Source organism: Ascaphus truei, chromosome 1 (assembly GCF_040206685.1).
Source record: "Ascaphus truei isolate aAscTru1 chromosome 1, aAscTru1.hap1, whole genome shotgun sequence".
NCBI lineage: Eukaryota > Metazoa > Chordata > Amphibia > Anura > Ascaphidae > Ascaphus > Ascaphus truei.
Window position 1 is genome coordinate 74,097,520 of NC_134483.1, and position 21,792 is coordinate 74,119,311.

Genomic DNA, 21,792 nt, shown 5'->3' on the forward strand with positions numbered 1-21,792 from the left:
TTGACATGTGAAAAATTGCCCGATTGTATGTTGTAGCCCTATTTGATGGTCTACAAAAATCTTATCCTGTGACATATATTTGCACATAACACATTTACCACAACGATAGTTCCCAATTGGTTTCTTTAAAAAGTTCCCACTGTTTGCGACCGGAATATTAGATTCCTTTAAAGCAGTAGGGGCCAGAATGCTTTTTACATTTTTGGCCTTCCTAAATACTACCTTGGGTATATCGAATAGCTTAGTTCATAAGATAGGGTCCATTAGTAGCACATCCCAATGCTTATAGATTATTTTCCGTATCTCTGATTCCTGTTTACAGAAATCAGCAATAAACATTGGTGTATGGTTATTTTCAGTGGGTACACCTTTGATTTTTGGCTTCAACAAAGTATTCCTAGGTCTATGCTGACTTCTATTAAAGGAATTTTGTATCACATCTGTATTGTAACCTTTTTCTAGAAATCTCTGTCTCAGAACCTCAGATTGGTCTTCACAATCCCTAGGCTCAGAGCAATTCCTTCGATTCCTCAGGAATTGCCTATAAGGTATATTATTGAGCCATTTAGCAGAGTGATTACTCGTGTAATCTAGGTAGGAATTAGCATCTACCTTTTTAAAGAAGGTTTTGTTAACAATACGATGATCCACTGCTTTTAAATTCAAATCCAAAAAAATAATTTCTAAAGGGTTTATCTCCCCACTTAGAACTATGTTTTGGTCATTTCCATTAAGAAATACAATACATTCTTCCAATAGCTCCCTAGATCCAGACCAGATAATCAGGATATCGTCTATATATCTGCCGTAATAGAACAGATATTGACAAAATCCATTGTCTGCCCAAACAAAGTCCTCTCAAACCATCAGTAGGATAAGTTTGTGGGCATAGATGAAAAATAATTTGACACTGATTCAGACAGCAGCCGTCTTTCCTCAGAGAACCTTTCCAGTTGGGGTATCTTAGGCCAAGTGGGTCTGTAGCTGGCAGAGGACACAAGCATTGTCAGGCAGGCAAAAGATCAGGCAACAGAAACAAGTCCGAGAGATAGATGCTCTGGCAGAAAGGTTGGATGTTTAGGCAAAAGCACATTGATCTGGCAACCAGGAAGGGGAAGGGATCATCTCATAAAACGGAAGTCAGGGGGAGTGCCCATGAGGTCGATTGGCAACAGGTGTGAGCAGTGAGTAGCAGAGTTTAATAGTATGCTGTGGTTGGATGAGCTATCCAGAAGCTGTATAGCAGAGATCATGGGTTCTGATCCCGTCGGGCCTGGCAGAAATCAAAGGAATTTTTTTCTTTGGCAAATCTGGTACAATAGTTTTGCAGCTGGGAGACTTTGATAAATGACTTCCAAGGAATCTCTGCTCAAAAGAAATTACAGCCCAATTTTATACCTGATGGGAAGAAAAATAATAATAACTTGCCTGCCAGCGTTATAGCAAACTCAGGTTTTTCAGCTTTAAAAAGTCACTTCTATAATTACTAGACCACTCTTTTACAAAGACCCAAATTCACCATTAAAAAACAACAGCAAATTCAATCCATAAAGACCAGCAAAAGCGCCCAGCGGGTTGTGGACTAAAAGACTGGACCCCAGGATTCTAAGATGATCGTAGACACAGGACAGGGGAGAATGGAGACTTCTAGAACAAGGCAATTAATTTTATTTTATATTTTTATTGTTCATGTGAGTGTAAAGTTTTTTATGTTGATTAAACAGTATCTTATAAAGAATTTTACATTTTTTGCGCCCTTTAATCTTTTTTTGCATTTTGAGGAATTGAGGAGGAGTGGTATCCTGACATCTTGGGCTGCATTGGGTAAAGACCCATCAATATAAGCACTCACTGAAGAGGATATTGTTTAGCTTACATTGTATCTATCTATATATATATATCTATGTCTGTCTGTCTAACACTTGTTTCATGTTGACACTTTTGAGAGCTCAAAAGTGTGTTACTTTTAGCATATCTGTGTGTTTACTGCAAGTCTATATCTATAGCAGTGATTCCCAACCAGGGTACCCTAAGGTTCCTTGAAGAAGTCTCAGGAGTTCCTCCTATGGTCCACGGCCCCCTCCCTGCTCGCTCGCTCTCAGGACTGCAGGGTAGGAGCACACTCTTGCAGTGTGACCCGGCACTTCCGGTACCTGCTGTTAGCTAGAGCGGGCGCGTGCAGTCCTGCCTATTCTGCTGTCTGCTGCCACCTCTTCTGCCGGCAACCGCAGGATACCAGCCTCTCCTCCCGCCTGAGGTAGGCATATGGGGGGGGGGGGGGGCGGAGATGACGTGAGATCCAGGGTGGCGGAAGGTGATGTGAAATGCAGAGGTGGTGGGTGATGTGAGATGCAGGGGGGGAGAGTGATGTGAGATGCAGGGGTTGGGTATATGAGGATGATGAGAAGGAGGAGTGCTGGGGGAGATATGAGGAGGATGATGATGATGATGATGATGATTTCACCCGTGCGGCCCAAATCTGTTTTCCTTGGAGCACTTTGGCCCTTCCACTTTACAAGTTGTGAGTGGGGTAATTGACAGAAGGTAGGGAGAGTGAGAGGAGAGGGGGGGAGTGAGGAAAAGTATTAAGAGTGAGACGCAGGGGATAAATACAGGCAAGGCGGGAAGGGGGAAGAGTGAGTGAGATGGAGGGGAGAGAAATACATGGGTAGAGGGTGGGAAATAGAGGGGGCTCGTGAGGTGTGACATTTTGTGATTTACCCCTGTGGAACCTAATATGTGTCATCCAGATAGGGGGTTCACCGAGATTTTCTTAAATACTTCAAGTTTTCCTCCAATCAAAAAAGGCTGCGATCACTGATCTATAGGGACGCATTTATCAGTGGTTTTGCGTATTTTTTAAGTAAACAAATATATTCACTTTTTAATATTTTTTTTATTACATGTATTGTATTATAGAAAATACTGCCATAAATAGAATCTAAACCGAGTATACGATTTAAAGGGTTCTTGAGAATACACTTATATACCAACTATATCATTTACCATCAAGTGGACATACACCTAGCGCACCAGAACACGCACCTTGTGTACGTGTTCACAAGTTCTTTTATTTATTTATAACACATTGAAATCACTGACAATCCATGCGGAGGAATTCAAATCCATGGCTGGATTGTTAAAAATTAGAGGGAAATTAGGGGGACACGCCTGTTCTTAAAAAGGAGCACATCTGAGGTATCTGGCTGGGAGATATGTTAATGGATATGCCAAGTATATCTAAATGAGTCCCCAACCACACTTCCAAAAATAATTTCCATACCAACTATATAGGAGTTGATAAGCTTAAGGCACCTAGTGATTGAAATGGTGCACTGGTACCAGACCCAACAGGACTACAGCCCACAACCACCATTTTTCTAGGCAGCAGTGCTAGCAGTGTGAGCTAAACCAGTTGATGGCCATCAGTGCACTACTGTAACGGTCTACTAGCATATCTCCAAAGGATAACTACTTTCTTGATTGTAACCTTGAAAGGACTTCAAGCACAAAGTTATACAGTACGTACTGAGGGCTATTAGTTACTGAGGCCAGGTGAGATTAAACACAGGTAAAAACAAGGTGAAGCACAGTAAATTAAGCAGATGCAGAGAGAAAGTAATAAAGTGCCATGGTGACTTAAGTTAGTACTTCTTATCTTATAATGGATAAAGATAAGGGGTTATATTTACAGAAGGCACCTTCAGTGCTGGAATACATTACAGCCTATTCAAATAAATGGGCTGCAAGGTGTCTTCCCATGTCAGAAAGTGTCTCATGGCCGAAGACTACTTATTTGATACAGTATGGTTCGCTACGGCAGAAGAGGGTAACGCGCTTTGTACAGGTATGAGCACTCAATGAGAAGTAGAGCTCACAACTACAGATGTAGCGGTGTTTGCTGTTTTCAGCACCGTGACCATGCCAATTGCAGCCCAGGAGGATGAATGCTTGGGGGTCCCATTCAAGGACTGCAACTTCATCTCAAGGCAACAGTATCTATTTACATATCTCATATTTCCAATGTGAAGTTCACTTTATTCTCACCTTCTAGTCTCTAAGAGCCTCACCTACTGTATTTACCTTTTCTGTTACACGCTTAAATATAATTAACTTAGAAAGACTTATATTTACCAACACTGTATGTCTGATGATCTTTGTTCTGCATTGTTCTAGAAATATGTAAAATGTTCCTTGTATTTTAGAAAGACTGTATAAGACTCTATAAATGCAATGTTTTAACCGAGTAGGAAATGTTCAACCGTGGCTTAGGAAACTTGCTAGAAAAAAATGTTAATTGGCATAGAGAAATTTTCTGTTTACACATTGAATAGAATTACCGTTTCTAGACTATGCAACAGATGTTAAGGCAGCCACATCACTTATTTACAGCATTATGTCCACGTTAACTGAAATCATAGTCCCCATGCTTCTATGCACCTATGAATCTGATGTTGACTAGACATATCTAATAATTATATAGTCAATAACCTGAAACCTCTATATCAAAGTAATGTATTTACTTATAAAATGTTATAAGTAACTGCCCCGAAAACGGCCCGCATCTGCCTGTGATTTTAAAAACCGTGGGGAAACGGCCGCAGGAGGTTAAAGGCAGCCGCCACTGTATGAAATCAAATTATTAAACGTATATTTTATTGACCTTATTTAAATACCTAAACACTAGTCTTCTTGGAAAACAAGATCAGAAACACAAGACAGTCTTATCAAGCCTAAGTTTCTAAGTAATGATAAAAAAACCTTACAGAACCTGACACTTTATCAATGATGTATGGCCTTAACATTTACCCAGAGTAACACAGATTCAGCAAGTGTTTTTGCACCTGTTATCATGCGGTGAGGCATTAGATTGTGCCATTTTGTAACTCCATTGTATTAAATCACAGATCGCACATGATGTGAGGCTTTAAACATTGCGCCAGCAATTACGGTGGCTACATCTTATACTGTATAAATGCCATCCTTATATAGGACTAGACTTTTAGGCACATATGCAATATGCTGTGAAACCACATCCTTGTACTAGAGAAGATTTAACTTTCATTCTGTTGAATGGAGCCAAATTCTTCTACAGCACTAGGAAGGTGCTTCACAGCATAATGAAAGGTCTCAATCTTATTTGTAAGAGTGGTAAAGTGGAACTTTTTGAGTGGGATTCACGCTTCACTTTGCCTGCCCCTTTTTGTGCAATATCATTGTGCTTTGATTGGATAGGATCTGCCTTTCCTTTCGACAGGCATATTGCCCTCATCGCTTACGTTTCCATCTCCTGTGTAGTTCCCACAAATGGAGGCTGTTATTGGTGATGTCATTATGTGGTCCATTCAGAAAGGACAGGGCAGAGGAGCCTCACTCACAAATAAATCAAACTAGTCGAAAAGGGCAATTTTTACATTTTATATTAGGTTAGGCATGTTAACTGCATTAGTAAATGGTTTACAAAATATTATTCCCTTAAGCTAGTTAGTGAAAATGTTTGCACAAAAATGTAGCGTTATATTTATTGCTTGTGATTTTCACCTTATTGTATTCGTTATATATGCCCATGATTGCCCTGTATATACCCCAGCATGGTTGGGAACTATAGAGGACACACAGCTCAAAAAGGAAGTTACTCCACCCAGAAAGAACAATGGGAGTGGTCTTATGGGACAGATAATGGAGGGTCCCTGCTCAACCAATAATGAGTAATACAATAATTCTTTCTAAAGAGGTGCTATCAGGGTTAAAGCATATGATCTACACGATCGTGTAGATCAATGGGAGTGGTCTCCCAGACATTTATATAACCATTGATATAACAAGGCAATATATCACCTGTATTGGAAGCACACCTGCATTGTTACCCAATAGCTTTGATAGAACTTTTTATAAAATGAGAAGAACAAAAGTTACTGAGCAAGTCAGCGGCAATTAGAGGATGCATTGTATTGGAATGTCATGGTAACATGCTGCACAAGCTATGAGCATGACTTTGTGTCTTCGGCCAGCTCCCATAAAGGAGACGCGCCTTACAACGGGGTTGTCCTGACAACAGCAGTGCACAGACCCACAAATTGCCAGGATATCTCAGGTGGTGTTTCTATGACAATGGATGGATTCTTTGAGTTAGGAGTAGTAAGGGTATTTACACTGGATTGTTGTTTTGCATACAATCTATTCTGCTGAAGATCGGGCAGATACATCTGTAAATATATTTTATGATCCAAAAGTTTTCCCAGTGATTATTTTTCTAGACAATGTTAGTTCTCTAAAAGAAGTCTGAGTGAAAAGCATCTTGCCTTCTCATTTTTAAACGATAGTCTGAGCAAGCATATTGCTTCTATATTCTTACCACCCACAAAGATAATGATCAAGCTAATTGCTGCTCCTACCATGGAATCAACTCATGAAAGGGCATAAAAGGGCATTCTGTCACCTGCCAATCAATGTAACATGTTTAACTATAATCGCAACAAATGCCCAGGGAAGAGAAAATGGAAACATAGCAACAATTTTGATAGCATAGCAACAGAAACCTATAAAGAGCAAAAATAATTAAAATAAAGAAGTCTATTGAGCTATTGTATATTTTATAAACGGGTAAGAAGAATTTCATACGTGAAGCAGTAAATATACTGTATAAATCATAAAGATGACATCAATTCAGCAAAAACCTTATAGTCATTTTATTGCGTAGAAAATATACTACAAAATAAGACATAAAACGCATATAACTTAATTGCAAAGGTGGGGGGGGGGCGTTCACATTTCTTTTTAATAGAAATTGGTGAAAATTTGCAGAGACCCTATTGGAAATGCAATGCAGATTGCAGCCTTTGTGTGTTGATATGAGCACAAATTATTCTGTTTCGTTTATAGAAAACATACCCAATAAATTTCTTTTTTTCCTAGTCATTCTTTCAACAATCTAGAAGAATGGAACTGAAAACCTTCTAATACCTGCAGCCAATTTGTCTTTGCTACATTTTAACCCCTATGTTGCCACTGCTCCATACTGCATTACACCAGCACTCCAGCAGTACAAAGGGTACAATCAAAAGGTTTTTTTTTTAAATCAACAGACGTGTTCTACTCAACTATTACGCAGGTTCCCAAGACTTCATTAGGATGTGCCAAAAACAGGACACAAAAGAAAAGTGACAGTCCTGTGTTGGAAACTGACAGCTGCATACAACACAATGCCATGGTGGCAAAAGTACCGGGTTTGTCTTACCATGTATGTGCTACGGTGAAACGCCTCTGCTTGGTTATGTTACTATTTAAAAGCATCCTGCGTAAAAGTCTCGGAGAATTCCTTGGCGAGATAATGGGTGATAGTCGGGGAGAAACCGTCGAAGACTTCCTAGGTGTCTTGGACGACTCGTGCTGCAACAGGTTTTCCCTCAGCGTCTTTACAAGGTCCTCGTTGAGCCATGGATTCTGACAGTGTGAATTATCCCCTTCAGGTACAGCCAAGGTATCCGAACTTGCCACTTGCTGAGCCATGTTTTTGAGTTTTTTTGTTTTTTTTACACAAGTTCAGACCAAAAACCTATTCCATAGAATACCAAAATGATACTGTACGAGTTGCAGGAAATAACCCTGCGCCTGTTCGCTCCAGACCAAGAGAATGGTGCAGAGCTGCCTTTCAGCTTACACTGTATTCAACATGGTGTTGCTTGTCTCAGCGTCTCTGTATAGATAATGATCTGTAAACAAAGCAGGCTAACTCCTCCACAGAAGCCTATGAAACATTACCACTCCTCTTGCAATATACCCTTGGCAAAGATCACTTACTGGCTATCTGGCAAATGCACAGATACTGTAGGAAACAAACTGCATTAGCACTGCTTTGTCAGAGCTACAACCACTGCCTGCTAAACTATTGGAACTAATGCGCTGCAGCTGCTTGGGTGACTTCTGCTTATGCACATAAAAAGTAGTAAGAGGAGGAGGAGGGCTTTAACATCACACGTCTGTTCATGCCGTTGGCTGATCCTTTTCCATAATATATTGCTGCTTCTCAAATAAAAGCATTGCACGCATTTACTTTTCTCTTTCTTGTGCCATCTGTTAGTGTATGTGCAGGTAGAGCGCGGAAATGCTGAACTACAACATATATATATATATTTAACAATCATTATGATAAATAATGACTCCTTATATACAATCAGAGTTAACCTATTGTATGCCATGGATATACAAATGCCTAACTTACAGTGCAATCATCTTTCTAAAAAAAACTGTATTTGCAGTACACTGATGATATACAGTTTACTGCTATGTCACAAAATGTGCATTATGTTTTTAAATAACCAATTAGTTTTCTATATACAATAAATTAGTTTTATTTATGTATATATAGTACATATTTATTCATATATACACACATTATTTATACATCTTAAATGTAGTTATTAATCACACACACATATGTATATTGATTAATGAGTACATTTAATATATATATATATATATATAAAAGAATATATATATATATATATATATTATATATATAAAAGAATATATATACACTGTATATTGTATTCCGTTATTCAAACACATCTACATACAGATACACCCACTGCTGTTTTTCCCTACATGTACAACAATATTCCACTTCACCTGTGCTGTGTAATGTGTTACTGATTGTCTAAAATATTTTATGTGGAACTGGCAAATTATTTGCTTTTTTGAAGCAAGACAATACTCTCTGCATTGAAACATATTTTCTGTTTTGCTGCTGCAAATTCCCTATTAGAGAAACATTTTATTTTATATATGAAATGAGTCAATGTATTTGTAATTAAAAGGTAAAATTCAAGATCTCATAAATAATTTTTGTTTCTACAAGGGTCTAAGCAGAACTGAAAGGAAAGGTAATTGGGTCAGAGTTAATTACCGACTGAAGTTATTGAACACCACTGGCTATGTTAATTAACTGCAGCTGTTTTTGTTCCATTCAGCAAGTAGAGTGCTTCAATGCATTTACAGTAACACTTGTTCGTGCCACAAATTGGAGTTTACCTCTATTAATCAATACAACGTTTTCACTGGGGTTTGAGGGCACGGGCAAAATAGACATGATCGGCCTGTTTTTTTGTTTTTTTTTCATTGTTATTTATACAGTAGGTTATAAAATTCTTTATAAAGTAATAAACTAAGAGGAATAAAAATACTGTAGCTGTTTTCTCTAGATGAAGATTATTCATTGAAAGGGTTTGGTTTTTAATTTCCAGTTGTAATTGGGTTGGAATTGAAGTAATTGCTCAACTGCATTGCACAAAGTGTATTGCTCTCTTAGTATCTGCCTCTGTAATGGGTTACAAAGATACCTCACAGGTTCTAGAGAAAAGTGAAATGCTAGGAATATGAATATGAAATTTGTCCGAGTGGTAATATTATCTGTGCCGGTCTTGCTTTCACTTTAATGTAATACATGGAAGCATCAAAATAAGGTACAGAAGCACAGAATAACGTTAGGTATAATTTCTACTCTTGGTATAAATTCCAAGCAGTGATACAATCAGTAAATAGTGAATTTACTTCTGTATGCTAAAGCTTCATGGATATTCATGTAGCCCCTCTTTGGGACTACTAATCCAGATAAGGGGTTAATGGCCTTAAAGGGTTAACTGTGTGGGCTCACATAGGGTAACTCCCCTCTCCCATAACATGGTATAGAATGACTTGGCAGAAAATAAACCACACCACTTGTGTCTGTTGACAATGTTATAGAATGTAGGTTCCTGGGAGTGACAGTTGGAGGAGCCTCACTGTGAATAATGTAAATATTTTTTCTGTGCATAGATATGTGTACTAAGATTGATCTGTCCCCATTTTTGTTTCATCACGATGAACCCATTTGTTCAGATACAAAGAAGCCTATGACCAAAAGGGGTTCCCTTTAGGACATAGTCAGACCAGCCCAATCTGAAGATCCGTAGCTAACTCAGGCCCAGTCTGCCCAGAGGTGGCAGTCCGTGTACAGTACCGGCTATTGATTCTGAAGAGAAAGAATGTCAGCCAATGCCCACAAGGGGCTCACTAGTAATGGGACATTGGGGACGCTATACAGATGAGGGACGATTTAGCCAAGCCAAAGAGACAATCTCTCTAGAGTATTAAGATGAGGGTACCTAGGGAAGAAGCAAATAGTGCAAACACTGTAAATGTATCACTAAATGTCAATAGAGTATGTCTAAGAATGAAGAGCATCATCAACAGCTGTTAATAAAGCTTCTGTTTGTATTGTAAAAGTTTCTGGCTCCCATTATTATTCCATCAGCATATCTATAACCAGCCTGTGCTGATCCAGCACCCCGACAAGGTATGAGAGACTGAGCAAAGCCATGTATACAGTCTACTGATGTAAACTCCTTAGGAGCCGGGCAAGGAGGGTTAAACTCATATTAGCACAATTATTATGATTTATTTAAAAGATGCCTACATATTCTGTAGCATAGTACAGACTGCGGCAAAAATAGTGCACCAGATGTACTGTATCAAAGAATAATAAAATATCACATTCATATCAATGAAAACATTTTTATTGATACATTTGTTCTGGGGTTTTTTTGCAGCTGGGAGACTTTGTTAAATGACCCCCAATGGGTGTGAATAATAAAATAAAACTAGAATACAGACGCACTTAATAGAATTCCCTCCCGCTGTCTCTGTACGTTCTCCCTAACTACCAATTAGATTGTAAGCTCCTCGGAGCAGGGACTCCTCTTCCTTAATGTTACTTTTATGTCTGAAGCACTTATTCCCATGACCTGCTATTTATATTATTTGTTATTTATATGATATGTATTACTACTGTGAAGCGCTATGTACATTTATGGCGCTATATAAATAAAGACATACAATACATGAAAATATTACAAAAAGATGAATTCATTTGGACAATAGATAAGGTACTACAAATCTAAAAGCACACTAGTCCATAGTAATGAAGATTTAAGTTCTTATTCTACACCTAAAATGTATATGAATTATTATCACCTAAGCTCCAGAAGACATAATACAATAAAAGTAAAGTTTTTGGTGCCTTGAGCCATAATGGATGTAGTGAAGGACACATACAGTAAGACAATATACATACTGTGCAGGACCCCAAGAGGCATGAGCGATATACAGTACATGCTGCCAGGGGCATACAATAGAGATTTGTAGAGGAAATTGAGCTTAATCCTTTCAGAAACTGGAGCTTGTAATAAACTAGATAAATAATATTGGCCCATCAGACTGGGGGTTGTACCATACATCTGTAAGGGCTTATCCAATAAACTCTGAAGTGCAGTCAGCCGAAACCTTCCATTGACTTAAATTAGAGGTTTCAGACGATCACCATGAATGAGCCTGTAACTCAAACTGATTGTGGAGGAAATGGTGATAGAAATCACTGCTCTCAATGGCTGGCCATGGCCATGAATAGGACCCCAGCTCCCTTGCTTGTGCACACACAAACATATACATGGAAGAGGGAGCAGAGAGGACAGACAGGAAGGAGACAGAAAACAGGGATGGGTACGGATCACAATAAATCATGCAACATTCGCAAAGTTGGTCTATATTAACAGCTCTATAACATTATCGTTTTCATTAATATTTCAGGCATAAAGATCCAAACAGGGTATAAGCCCCGGTTGGACAAGAAACCCACAGTTGCACTCTATGAGGGCAAACAATAGGTGGGATGAAAAAATAGTCCCAGGCTTGTAGCCTATTGTGCCAAACGACGCAAAGCAAAAAAAGCTTTATAAATATATACTAAAGGACAAAAGCAGGGAGTGTAGGGTATAAACACAAATGTATTAAAACTTAGGTGATGGCGAAACGGAATAGAGGATAATGGCTCCTCCACAGCCCACCGTGGAACATATCATACGAAGGAGAATAAATCTCAAACTATGTCTATACTATCAACCGAGAAATATATCCAAAGAAAAATACTAATGTTCCTGGTATGGAGCTCCTAATGGTAAGCTGTATAGGTACTGGTTACCTTTAATGCACTGTCAAAATATCAAGTAAGATACCTACAAACAAGTCATTTGGCACAATAGGCTACAAGCCTGGGACTATTTTTTCATCCCACCTATTGTTTGCCCTCATAGAGTGCAACTGTGGTTTCTTGTCCAACCGGGGCTTATACCCTGTTTTGATCTCTATGCCTATATTGTCTCTACCCTATGCACCATGAGTATTTTAATGTTGATAATGGTAAATTTTGGAGAGCGATTAGCATTTTGTGTGTCTTCAGATTCATTAATATTTCTCCAGGTATGCAGACTGCAAGAGGATTTCATGATAATTAAATGGTAAAAGGTAAGCCGTTTGGTAAAAGAAACCTTTCTTATTATATGTTTTGCCTCGTTAAATTGTCCCAAAACTCTATACAGTACAGATGAGTGTACAGAACATTATGGTAAGGATTTTAAAGACAAGGAGCAGAATGAACTCTGAACCATAAGTTTTAACCAAATAAAGTCACTTCTCAGAAGTTATTTTTTTAGATTGGATCCAACATACAGTATTCAGCACTGTATCTTTACCAAGTAAAATTAACCATTACAAAGTACAAAGAGTGCATCTGTAATACGATGGAAAATGTCCCAAATGGGCACTAGCATTTAACATAAAATATTAACAAATTAACCTCTACCAAATTCTGAAACACAATATGATTTTTTTGGTTCTAGTTCATAGCCTGTGAAGCTTGTCAGTGACCGAATACCAAGAGCACAGAGACCCCACTATTATTCATGCCACGTGGTTTCTTATTTTCTATGGTAGGTTATTGTGCTTGCAGTCCATCCTATTCAGTTCCCAATGTTTTGCTAAACAATGACTTCTATTACTGAAAAAAATAGAAATTAATTCTCGTCTTAAAGCAGGAATGCCGCCTGATTTCCTCGCTTTTGTTTGGTACAGTAACTGGAGGGTCCCTCTGTAGCTAAACTGTGTTATTCCCTTAAATCCCTGAAGGGAGCTCAATAAGGCCACCAAATCTTGCAGGTCCCGCGGGCCAGTAGTAAGCTGTAAGCTGTTGCAGCTTCCTACTGTATGTGACGAACGTTAAATAGAATAAATACCCCGCCGAAACACTGGTAACTACGTAGGTAAGTGTCTCAGAATGGGATGGTCCCCGGAGCTATAACAAAATACAGCTTAATGTCCAATTGTGGCTGGATTGCTACTTTTAAATCTTTTGGTGTATTGTACCACGGCACATCAAAGATTTCTTAGTAACGTCATTTAATTTCCAATTTGAAGAAAACACCAAAAGAATGTTCTCTTATGTTTTTAGCTGGTTGTGTTTTTCAGTATGCAGTATGGCATAGGTGTATAGAAACCACAAAGGGAACCTACACAGATATGAGAATAATGCTAAAAATCAGGCAACATGCTCGACTCTTCTTGTCTTTGTCAAGTACAATATACAAATAGCATTTTTATCTTACATTAACCCTATATAGTAACTTGAGTTAAGCAGTAGAGTCAGTATAACAAAGGAATTGGCATGTAGGTGACTGCACAAGCTGAGCGATTTATGGCAAGAGATCTTATTTAGCACAGGATAGTTAAGAATCCAATGGGGAACGGAGGAACATGTGAAAGGGATTATGATGGCAGTGATTCAGGAAGTTTTCTGAACAATGAATGCTCTCAGTGAACTGTGCTGACAAAAAAAGAAGGAACATGAACCAAGAACGTCAGCACAGTTTATTTATCCACACTGTTAAAAAAAAACAAAAAAAGTTTTTTTTCGTAATTAATTTAAGATAATCTTTACCATATTATATTCTGGCAGCATGTCAGGGTTATTAGCCTAATATTTCATACTACGCACTGATTACTAGTGGAAAATAATAATATGCAGGGTTTTATGCCCTTTGTAGCTCTCACTCTTAGGCCTCGGGCATGGTCAGCGCATGAGGCGCGCTGCTGCTCGACACTGAGCCCCTGCAACCGCAATGAGAGTGGCTTTAACAGGGGCTCGCGCACGCTTCCGCACGCTTGCGGAAGCGTGTGTCTCACCGAGTCTTGAGATTTTCATGCTTGCCAGAGCGCAGGGCCGGTCACGTGAGCGGTTCGCCCAATGAGGGCGAACAAGCTCCGTGATGTCACTGGCCCGTCCCCAGACCCGCCCCCGACACGCCCACGGACGGCGCGCTGTGTAAGGCCAGGGAAAGCACCGCTTTCCCTGAGCCTCAGCGCGCCTCCGCACTCGGCAAACAACTATGTCCCAGGCCTTATGCTGGGGAGGTACTTGGCTTGTTACCCGCAGTAAAGGTTAAACGTATAGTCTCTTGCATAGAATTAGTAATGCCCCATGTTAAATGTACCTCTCTGGAATATACTTATTTCATACCTATCTGATCAGGATTGCACTAGGGACCTTCTGATTGGGCCGATCCAAACCCACTCTGGAGTTACTAACACTGAGAACTTCTTACTTAAAGCCTGCTTCCTCCTGTTCAATAGCAAGACTCTTGCTTTCTTCTCAAGGATGTCTTCTTTCTACCCCCTTTGTATCTAAAGCCCTCTCCCGCCTTTAATCTTTTTCACTGACTGCCCCACACCTCTGGAATGCCCTTCCCCTCAATACCAGACTAGCACCCTCTCTATCCACCTTTAAGACCCACCTTAAGACACACTTGCTTAAAGAAGCATATGAATAGCACTGTGGATATTCTGAACACATGATACATAAAGCTTGGGCCCCTGCAGACGCACTTACCAGAACTCCCTCCTACTGTCTCTGTACGTTCTCCCTACCTACCAATTAGACGGTAAGCTCCTCGGGGCAGGGACTCCTCTTCCTTAATGTTACTTTTATGTCTGAAGCACTTATTCCCATGATCTGTTATTTATATTATCTGTTATTTATTTGATTACCACGTATATTACTACTGTGAAGCACTATGTACATTAATGGCGCTATATAAATAAAGACATACAATACAATACAATACAAGAGCAATAGTACTGGTGCTTACTTAAAGGGGCACATTTCTTGACTGAAAACAGCAACTGAAAACAGCAAGGGGTGACAGGAAACATCTTATTAGAAAAATCTATACGCCTAAACCTATTTAAGCTCGCCCCTCCCCACTTTCCAAGTTGGCAGGTCAGTTTCAGTTTGTCAGGTTACAACAGATCCAATGCAGATCATTCTTCCTGTAATTATACAGGTAAATAAGAATTTTAACTCAGGGAGTGTTAGGACCTGCTAATGGTCATGCCTTGAAAGTGGCAGCAGGCTTAAGGCGCTTTGGCAAAAGGGTTAAACTAAATTACCCTTTTTCAAGAGAATATATAGGTATTGCCTAATATATATATATATATATATATATATATATATATATATATATATATATAATCAAAAAAAATAAAAATAAAAAAATAGATGATACCGTTCTGTGGCTAACGAAATGCTTTTATTTGTGCGAGCTTTCCAAATACACTGATCTCTTCTTCCGGCGATGTTACAATGAATGAAGCAAAAGGTAAACTTAAAAACAGTGTCTCTTGGAATGTTATCTGTGCTGTTCCTTCCCCCGGTGTGGATGTGTTTTATGGCTAGAGGTGTTAAATGGTTACTGAAAGCAAGTGAAGAAAGAGTGTGTATGTGTATCAGTGTGAATAAAAATGAATGGAGAGCCCACAGTATATACAGTGCTTTACACAAGGTGTGTGGAGTGGGACTGGATATAAATGGTGTGGGTGGGTGTGGAAATGTGAGAGTTAGTAGCACAACTAAAAGTGTGTGTGGATACTTAGTGGTCCCTATTGGTGTATAGGGATGGAAAAACAAGGAGTATTAGTATGTGTGAGAGACAGCTGTGTGTGCATATATATAGCACAGTATGTACAGACATGGCCTTTAGCGCTTATGGGACGAGAGTTCACTACTGTCAGTAATGACTCATAAATTAAAATATATATATATATATTGATATATTAAATCAATCGGGTATTCCGTTCTCTTTTCGTATATATATATATATATATATATATATATATATATATATATATTTAAATATAGTTGTGTGTGTGTGTATATATATATATATATATATATATATATATATATATATATATATATATATATATATATATACACATACACACACAACTATATATAGTTGTTTAGGTGTTAGTGAGTGACAATAATAAAACATATTAAAAAAAATTATATATATATATATATTTTAAATATATTTTAATCTATATATATATATATATATATATATATATATATATATATATGCAAATACAACTGTATGCTCATCTGCATGTCTTAGGCAGGTCTGCAACCCCGCCTTTCCCCATTATCACCCAGCAAACAGCACTTCCACTGCAGCAAGGGATTCTGGGAAATGACATGCAAATGAGCACACAGTGTCACTTTTTGCCTCAAAAACCATTTTTAACATGGTTCCCTATAGGCTTAAGCTTGCTGCATGGTCACAGCTTTGAGCACAGCCAGGATTAAGGTGCATACCCAGAAAACCACCCACAGACAGCTGTTTCGACCTTGATGGGTCTCATCAGTGTGGGGTTGATTTTAACTGGATATGCATAAGAGGCTATGGGATAAGCTATACCATAATACTGAGTTAAGTTATGGTGATTAAAAAAAGTGACAAAATACCCTCCACAGGAAATCAAATATGCAAATACAACCCATAGCCTCTTATGCATATCCAGTTAAAATCAACCCCACACTGTTGAGACCCATCAAGGTCGAAACAGCTGTCTGTGGGTGGTTTTCTGGGTATGCACCTTAACCCTGGCTGTGCTCAAAGCTGTGACCATGCAGCAAGCTTAAGCCTATAGGGAACCATGTTAAAAATGGTTTTTGAGGCAAAAAGTGACACTGTGTGCTCATTTGCATGTCATTTCCCAGAATCCCTTGCTGCAGTGGAAGTGCTGTATGCTGGGTCATAATGGGGAAAGGCGGCGTTGCAGACCTGCCTAAGACATGCAGATGAGAGCATACAGTTGTATTTGCATATTTGCTTTCCTGTGGAGGGTTTTTGTCACTTTTTTTACTCACCATTACTTAACTCAGTATTATGGTATATATAGATATAGATATAGATATATACGAAAAGAGAACGGAATACCCCATTGATTTAAATTTAGCTTAAAATGAACTAATTTGCATGCGCCTCTACAAATATTGCAGAAATACCACTGCAGTAAAAAGCATCTTTTCCATGCTGTAGGTCAATAAAATAAAAAAATATTTCCATATATTTCATATCATCAATTTTATTTCATTTTTCGACCTGCGGTGAATCCTGGGCCATCGTATTTTGTATAATAAACGTAATCTTTTGAGACTTCACAAGTTTTTAGTACGAAGGACAATCGTGTATCTCATGAAAGCACGTGAAAGACAAATAAATATGTTCATTTAAATATTGAGACAACTCACTACGATTACAAACATGTATGAGAAAGCCGCTATCTGTATGTTGTATATTGCATCAAGGGTTTTCATGTACAGTATGCTGCCTCATGTACAGTATGCTGCCTCATATACAGTATGCTGCCTCATATACAGTATGCTGCCTCATGTACAGTATGCTGCCTCATGTACAGTATGCTGCCTCATGTACAGTATGCTGCCTCATGTACAGTATGCTGCCTCATATACAGTATGCTGCCTCATGTACAGTATGCTGCCTCATGTACAGTATGCTGCCTCATGTACAGTATGCTGCCTCATGTACAGTATGCTGCCTCATGTACAGTATGCTGCCTCATGTACAGTATGCTGCCTCATGTACAGTATGCTGCCTCATGTACAGTATGCTGCCTCATGTACAGTATGCTGCCTCATGTACAGTATGCTGCCTCATGGGCTTTAAGATAAACACCTGACTTTCAGCTCACAAAAGACAAATACACTTAATCTAATTGAAAACTGTTTGCTTGTGCATCCTTAATGTATTTTCGTCTCTTAAAAATGACATTTAACTAGATTTTATGGCGTTTTAAAGCTGCAGACCAAACAATATCCTACATGTGTTTTTTTTTTATAACTGTTCTGTACTATGTGAAAATACTTCAAGCTTTTTTTTTTTTAACCCTTTGCGGTCCAATAAATTTACACTAAGTGCGCCAGCAGGTCTAATTTAATTTTCGAGGACCGGCAGGCGGAAGAGGAGGAGGAGCGGCGGGCGGAAGAGGAGGAGGAGCAGCGGGCGGGAGCGGAGGAGGAGCGGCAGGCGGGAGCGGAGGAGGAGCGGCGGTGGTGCGGAGGTGCGGTGGTGCGGGTGGGCAGGTGCGGAGCTGCCTGCGGGCGGGCAGGAGCGGACGTGCCGAGGTGGTGGGGCGGGCAGGAGCGGAGGTGCCGAGGTGGTGGCGCGGGTGGGCAGGAGCAGAGGTGCCGAGGTGGTGGGGCGGGTAGGAGCAGAGGTGCCGAGGTGGTGGGGCGGGCGGGCAGGTGCGGAGGTCGGGCAGACAGGTACGGAGGTGGAGCGGGCGGGCAGGTGCAGAGGTGGAGCGGGTGGGCTGGGGCGGGCAGGAGCGCGACATTTTTTATATAATAGCGACATCTAGCGGTCACTAGGAAATCCAACATTGGACCACAAGTGGTAAAATATTTTGTCGGATATATTCCGACATAGGACCGCAAAGGGTTAAACTCTGAATGACATTTTTAATGTATTATAATGTAACAAGCATTTTTTGTTTATATAGCAACCATTTACAAAGTCACACCCCCTTCCTCTTCTGAAACAGGCTCTGGCACACCCATTTTTGAGCCATGCCCTCTCTCTAGCAGTGCACCTAGTGTATCTAGTGACGGCCTGGTCACATGATCGTCCACACAGACGGCCAGGGCATCTTTGGTCCCCTTCTGCTGCACGGACAGCCATTTAGTGAACCCCCGAGCCGAACCTTTGCCGATCGATCACAGGAGAACAGATCGATCGGCAACTTAGCTAATCACTTGTCATTGTGTGGATTGTATCGATTCACATGTTAAAGGAGGAAAAATAGTTAAAAAATTTTTTTTAAAAACGGCAGCCTGGACTGCTGCTTTAAGGGCAGTTTTATCTCTAATTAATCTATGTAAGGAAAGAGCAGCCATTTTCACAATAGTCAATAGTCTTCAAATGTAAAAGCCAATGCCTTTGAAGTTTTACACCCTAAAGATATGTAAATGAATAAGCAGAGGAAACATGAACATGCTGGTGTGATGTGTGGTGCGAAGGCTACACCCAAAAAATAATAATAAAGCCGAGTACGGGAGACTGTCTAGGGCCCAGTGGTGATGAATTTCTGTGAAATGTTCCTGAACTCTATAAGAAATCAGTTTTGTTTTTAAGGACATCCTTATGCAATGTGAGTCAGTGATAATAAAAAGATGTGACCTGTGTGTAACATACACTGCCATAAAGCAATGTTGCTGTGCTAAACAAATCCAAGATGGTTGTCCAGAGAAAACTGTGCTAACAGAACTGGTAAACGTCAGTGTATTTGCTCAAATGTGTGAAAATGTTATGCAAAATGATGGGTGCGGTTTTAGTGTGAAGCAGCATTTTTCAACAGGGGTTCCTAGGAAACCTTGGGATGGTTGGGTTCCTTACAATGCAACTGATATCAGACACTCTATGAGAGAGGGTTGGCGTTCCTTACAATGCATCTGATCTCAGACGCGCTATTAGAGAGGGTTGGGGTTCCTTACAATGTATCTGATCTCATACCCGCTATTAGACAGGGTTGGGGTTCCTTACAATGCATCTGATCTCAGACCCACTATTAGACAGGGTTGGGGTTCCTTACAATGCATCTGATCTCAGACGCGCTATTAGACAGGGTTGGGGTTCTTTACAATGCATCTGATCTCAGATGCCCTATTAGACAGGGTTGGGGTTCCTTACAATGCATCTGATCTCAGGCGCACTATTAGAGGAGGGTTGGTGTTCCTTACAATGCATCTGATCTCACTCGCTAATAGAGAGGGTTGAGGTTCCTTACAATGCATCTGATCTCAGACGCGCTATTACAGAGGGTTGGGTTTCCTTACAATGCATATGATCTCAGATGCGCTATTAGAGAGGGTTGGGGTTCCTTACAATGCATCTGATCTCAGACGCGCTATTAGAGAGGGTTGGGGTTCCTTACAATGCATCTGATCTCAGACGCGCAATAAGTGAGGGTTGGGGTTCCGCAGAATTTCACACTATAATTATAGATTTCCTTAACCAAAAAAAGGTTGGAAACTACTGGTCTAAAGCAAAATGATGTAACATTCTAAGGCCTGGGACATAGTGCTTTGATCCGGGCTGAGACGCGCTGAGGCTCCCTTTCCCTGGCCTTACATAGCGCGCCGTCCGTGGGCGTGTCGGGGGTGGGTCTGGGGGCGGGCCAGTGACATCATGGAGCTGGTTCGCCCTCATTGGGCGAACCGCTTACGTGACCGGCCCTGCGCTCCGGCGAGCGTCAAATTTCAAACCTCCGTCAGACACACGCTTCCCCAAGCGTGCGGACCCGTGCGTGGACCCCTGCTAAAGCCGCTCTCATTGCGGCTGCAGGGGCTCAGTGCCGAGCAGCAGCACGCCTCAGCATGGGTCAGCGCATAAGCGCTGACCATGCCCGAGGCCTAACTGAAAACTACTGTCAGTTATACCAACACACATTTTGTGACAACTCATCCGGACATTATTGCCAAGAAAGTTTTCTTATCCAAGGAAATATAATGAAAGACTCATGCTCCTGTGTTGTATCTTGTTTGCCTTGGCACATTTCTTTTCTACTTACAGTACGTGCCAATACTGTAACCTTTATCTGAGAGGGAACCAACTATTCACCAAACTCTAAATGTTTTTAGTGCATTTAGCTGAAGCATGCCTTGAAACTATTATGTCTTCCAATATCTTACAAAACTAAGCCTTTAATACCAAATGCAATAATCTAAACATCATTTTTTTTTCTTTCACACAAAAGAGCTATAAAGAATAATAGCTATAATTATTCCAATCATCCAACAGGAACAGCACTGCCTGTTAAAAGCCAGGAAAAGGAGCGGTGAACACAGTTTTTGTTTGAGTGTGTTGGTGAGAGCACAGCAGATAAAACTCCCAAGTGGAAGATATATTTCAAGTTCAGAACAATCTAACTCTGTGGAAGCCTTTTCTCAACTCAACAAGCATAATAAACACAATATTAAAATAAAACATTAGATTATTTGATAACAGAGATTCACTGACTGAAATTGGGTTTACCAAGTTAAAAAAAATAAATGGGAACAACTTTTATAGACCAGGCAGAAAGCGATATATATTTAGTTACTGTTATTATCATTATTATTATTACTAACGTTGACTTCTAAAAGCACCAACAAATTCCGCAGCGCGGTACAAAGGGGGAACAGAATTATACAATTTACATAAACCGAATTACATACCAAAAAACAACAAATGAGCGCAAACAGATACAAATGTAATGAGCGCCCATGAGAGTTTACTATCTAGCTATTTTTCATCTGTCAAAGAAAAAATGTCAATTTTTTTCTCTCCATAAATCCATATTTTTGTATTAGGAAGACAGATGAACAGTGTGAGTAAAGAAGTGGATGTCGGATAATCTGGCAATCCACATTAATCCTTTTCATTTGGAATAAACATGTGCACAGATGCCATGCAAAGGTAATCAGTGCATGGGTCAGTTTCAAACTGCAGTAGTGCTATCTTGCATACCTATGATCTAATGTTGAATTGTTTAGCTCAGTGTTTCCCAAAGTGTGCGCCCCGGCGC

At 39.8% G+C, this 21,792-nt stretch overlaps 1 protein-coding gene across 2 annotated transcripts in view; it reads right to left on the bottom strand.

The window, feature by feature from the left end:
• The window catches only part of PDE4D (phosphodiesterase 4D), a 1,562,913-nt gene that overhangs the window by 815,315 nt on the left and 725,806 nt on the right, over positions 1 to 21,792 (bottom strand). Inside the window, exon 1 of one of the 2 annotated variants that reach the window (XM_075589589.1) lies at positions 7,238 to 7,890. The exons of the other annotated variant lie outside the window; for it this stretch is intronic. Within the exon in view, the coding sequence (XP_075445704.1) occupies positions 7,238 to 7,509 (272 nt within the window). The 5' untranslated portion in view covers positions 7,510 to 7,890. Of the gene's footprint in view, positions 1 to 7,237; positions 7,891 to 21,792 lie in introns of those variants that run through there. 2 annotated transcript variants of the gene reach the window in all.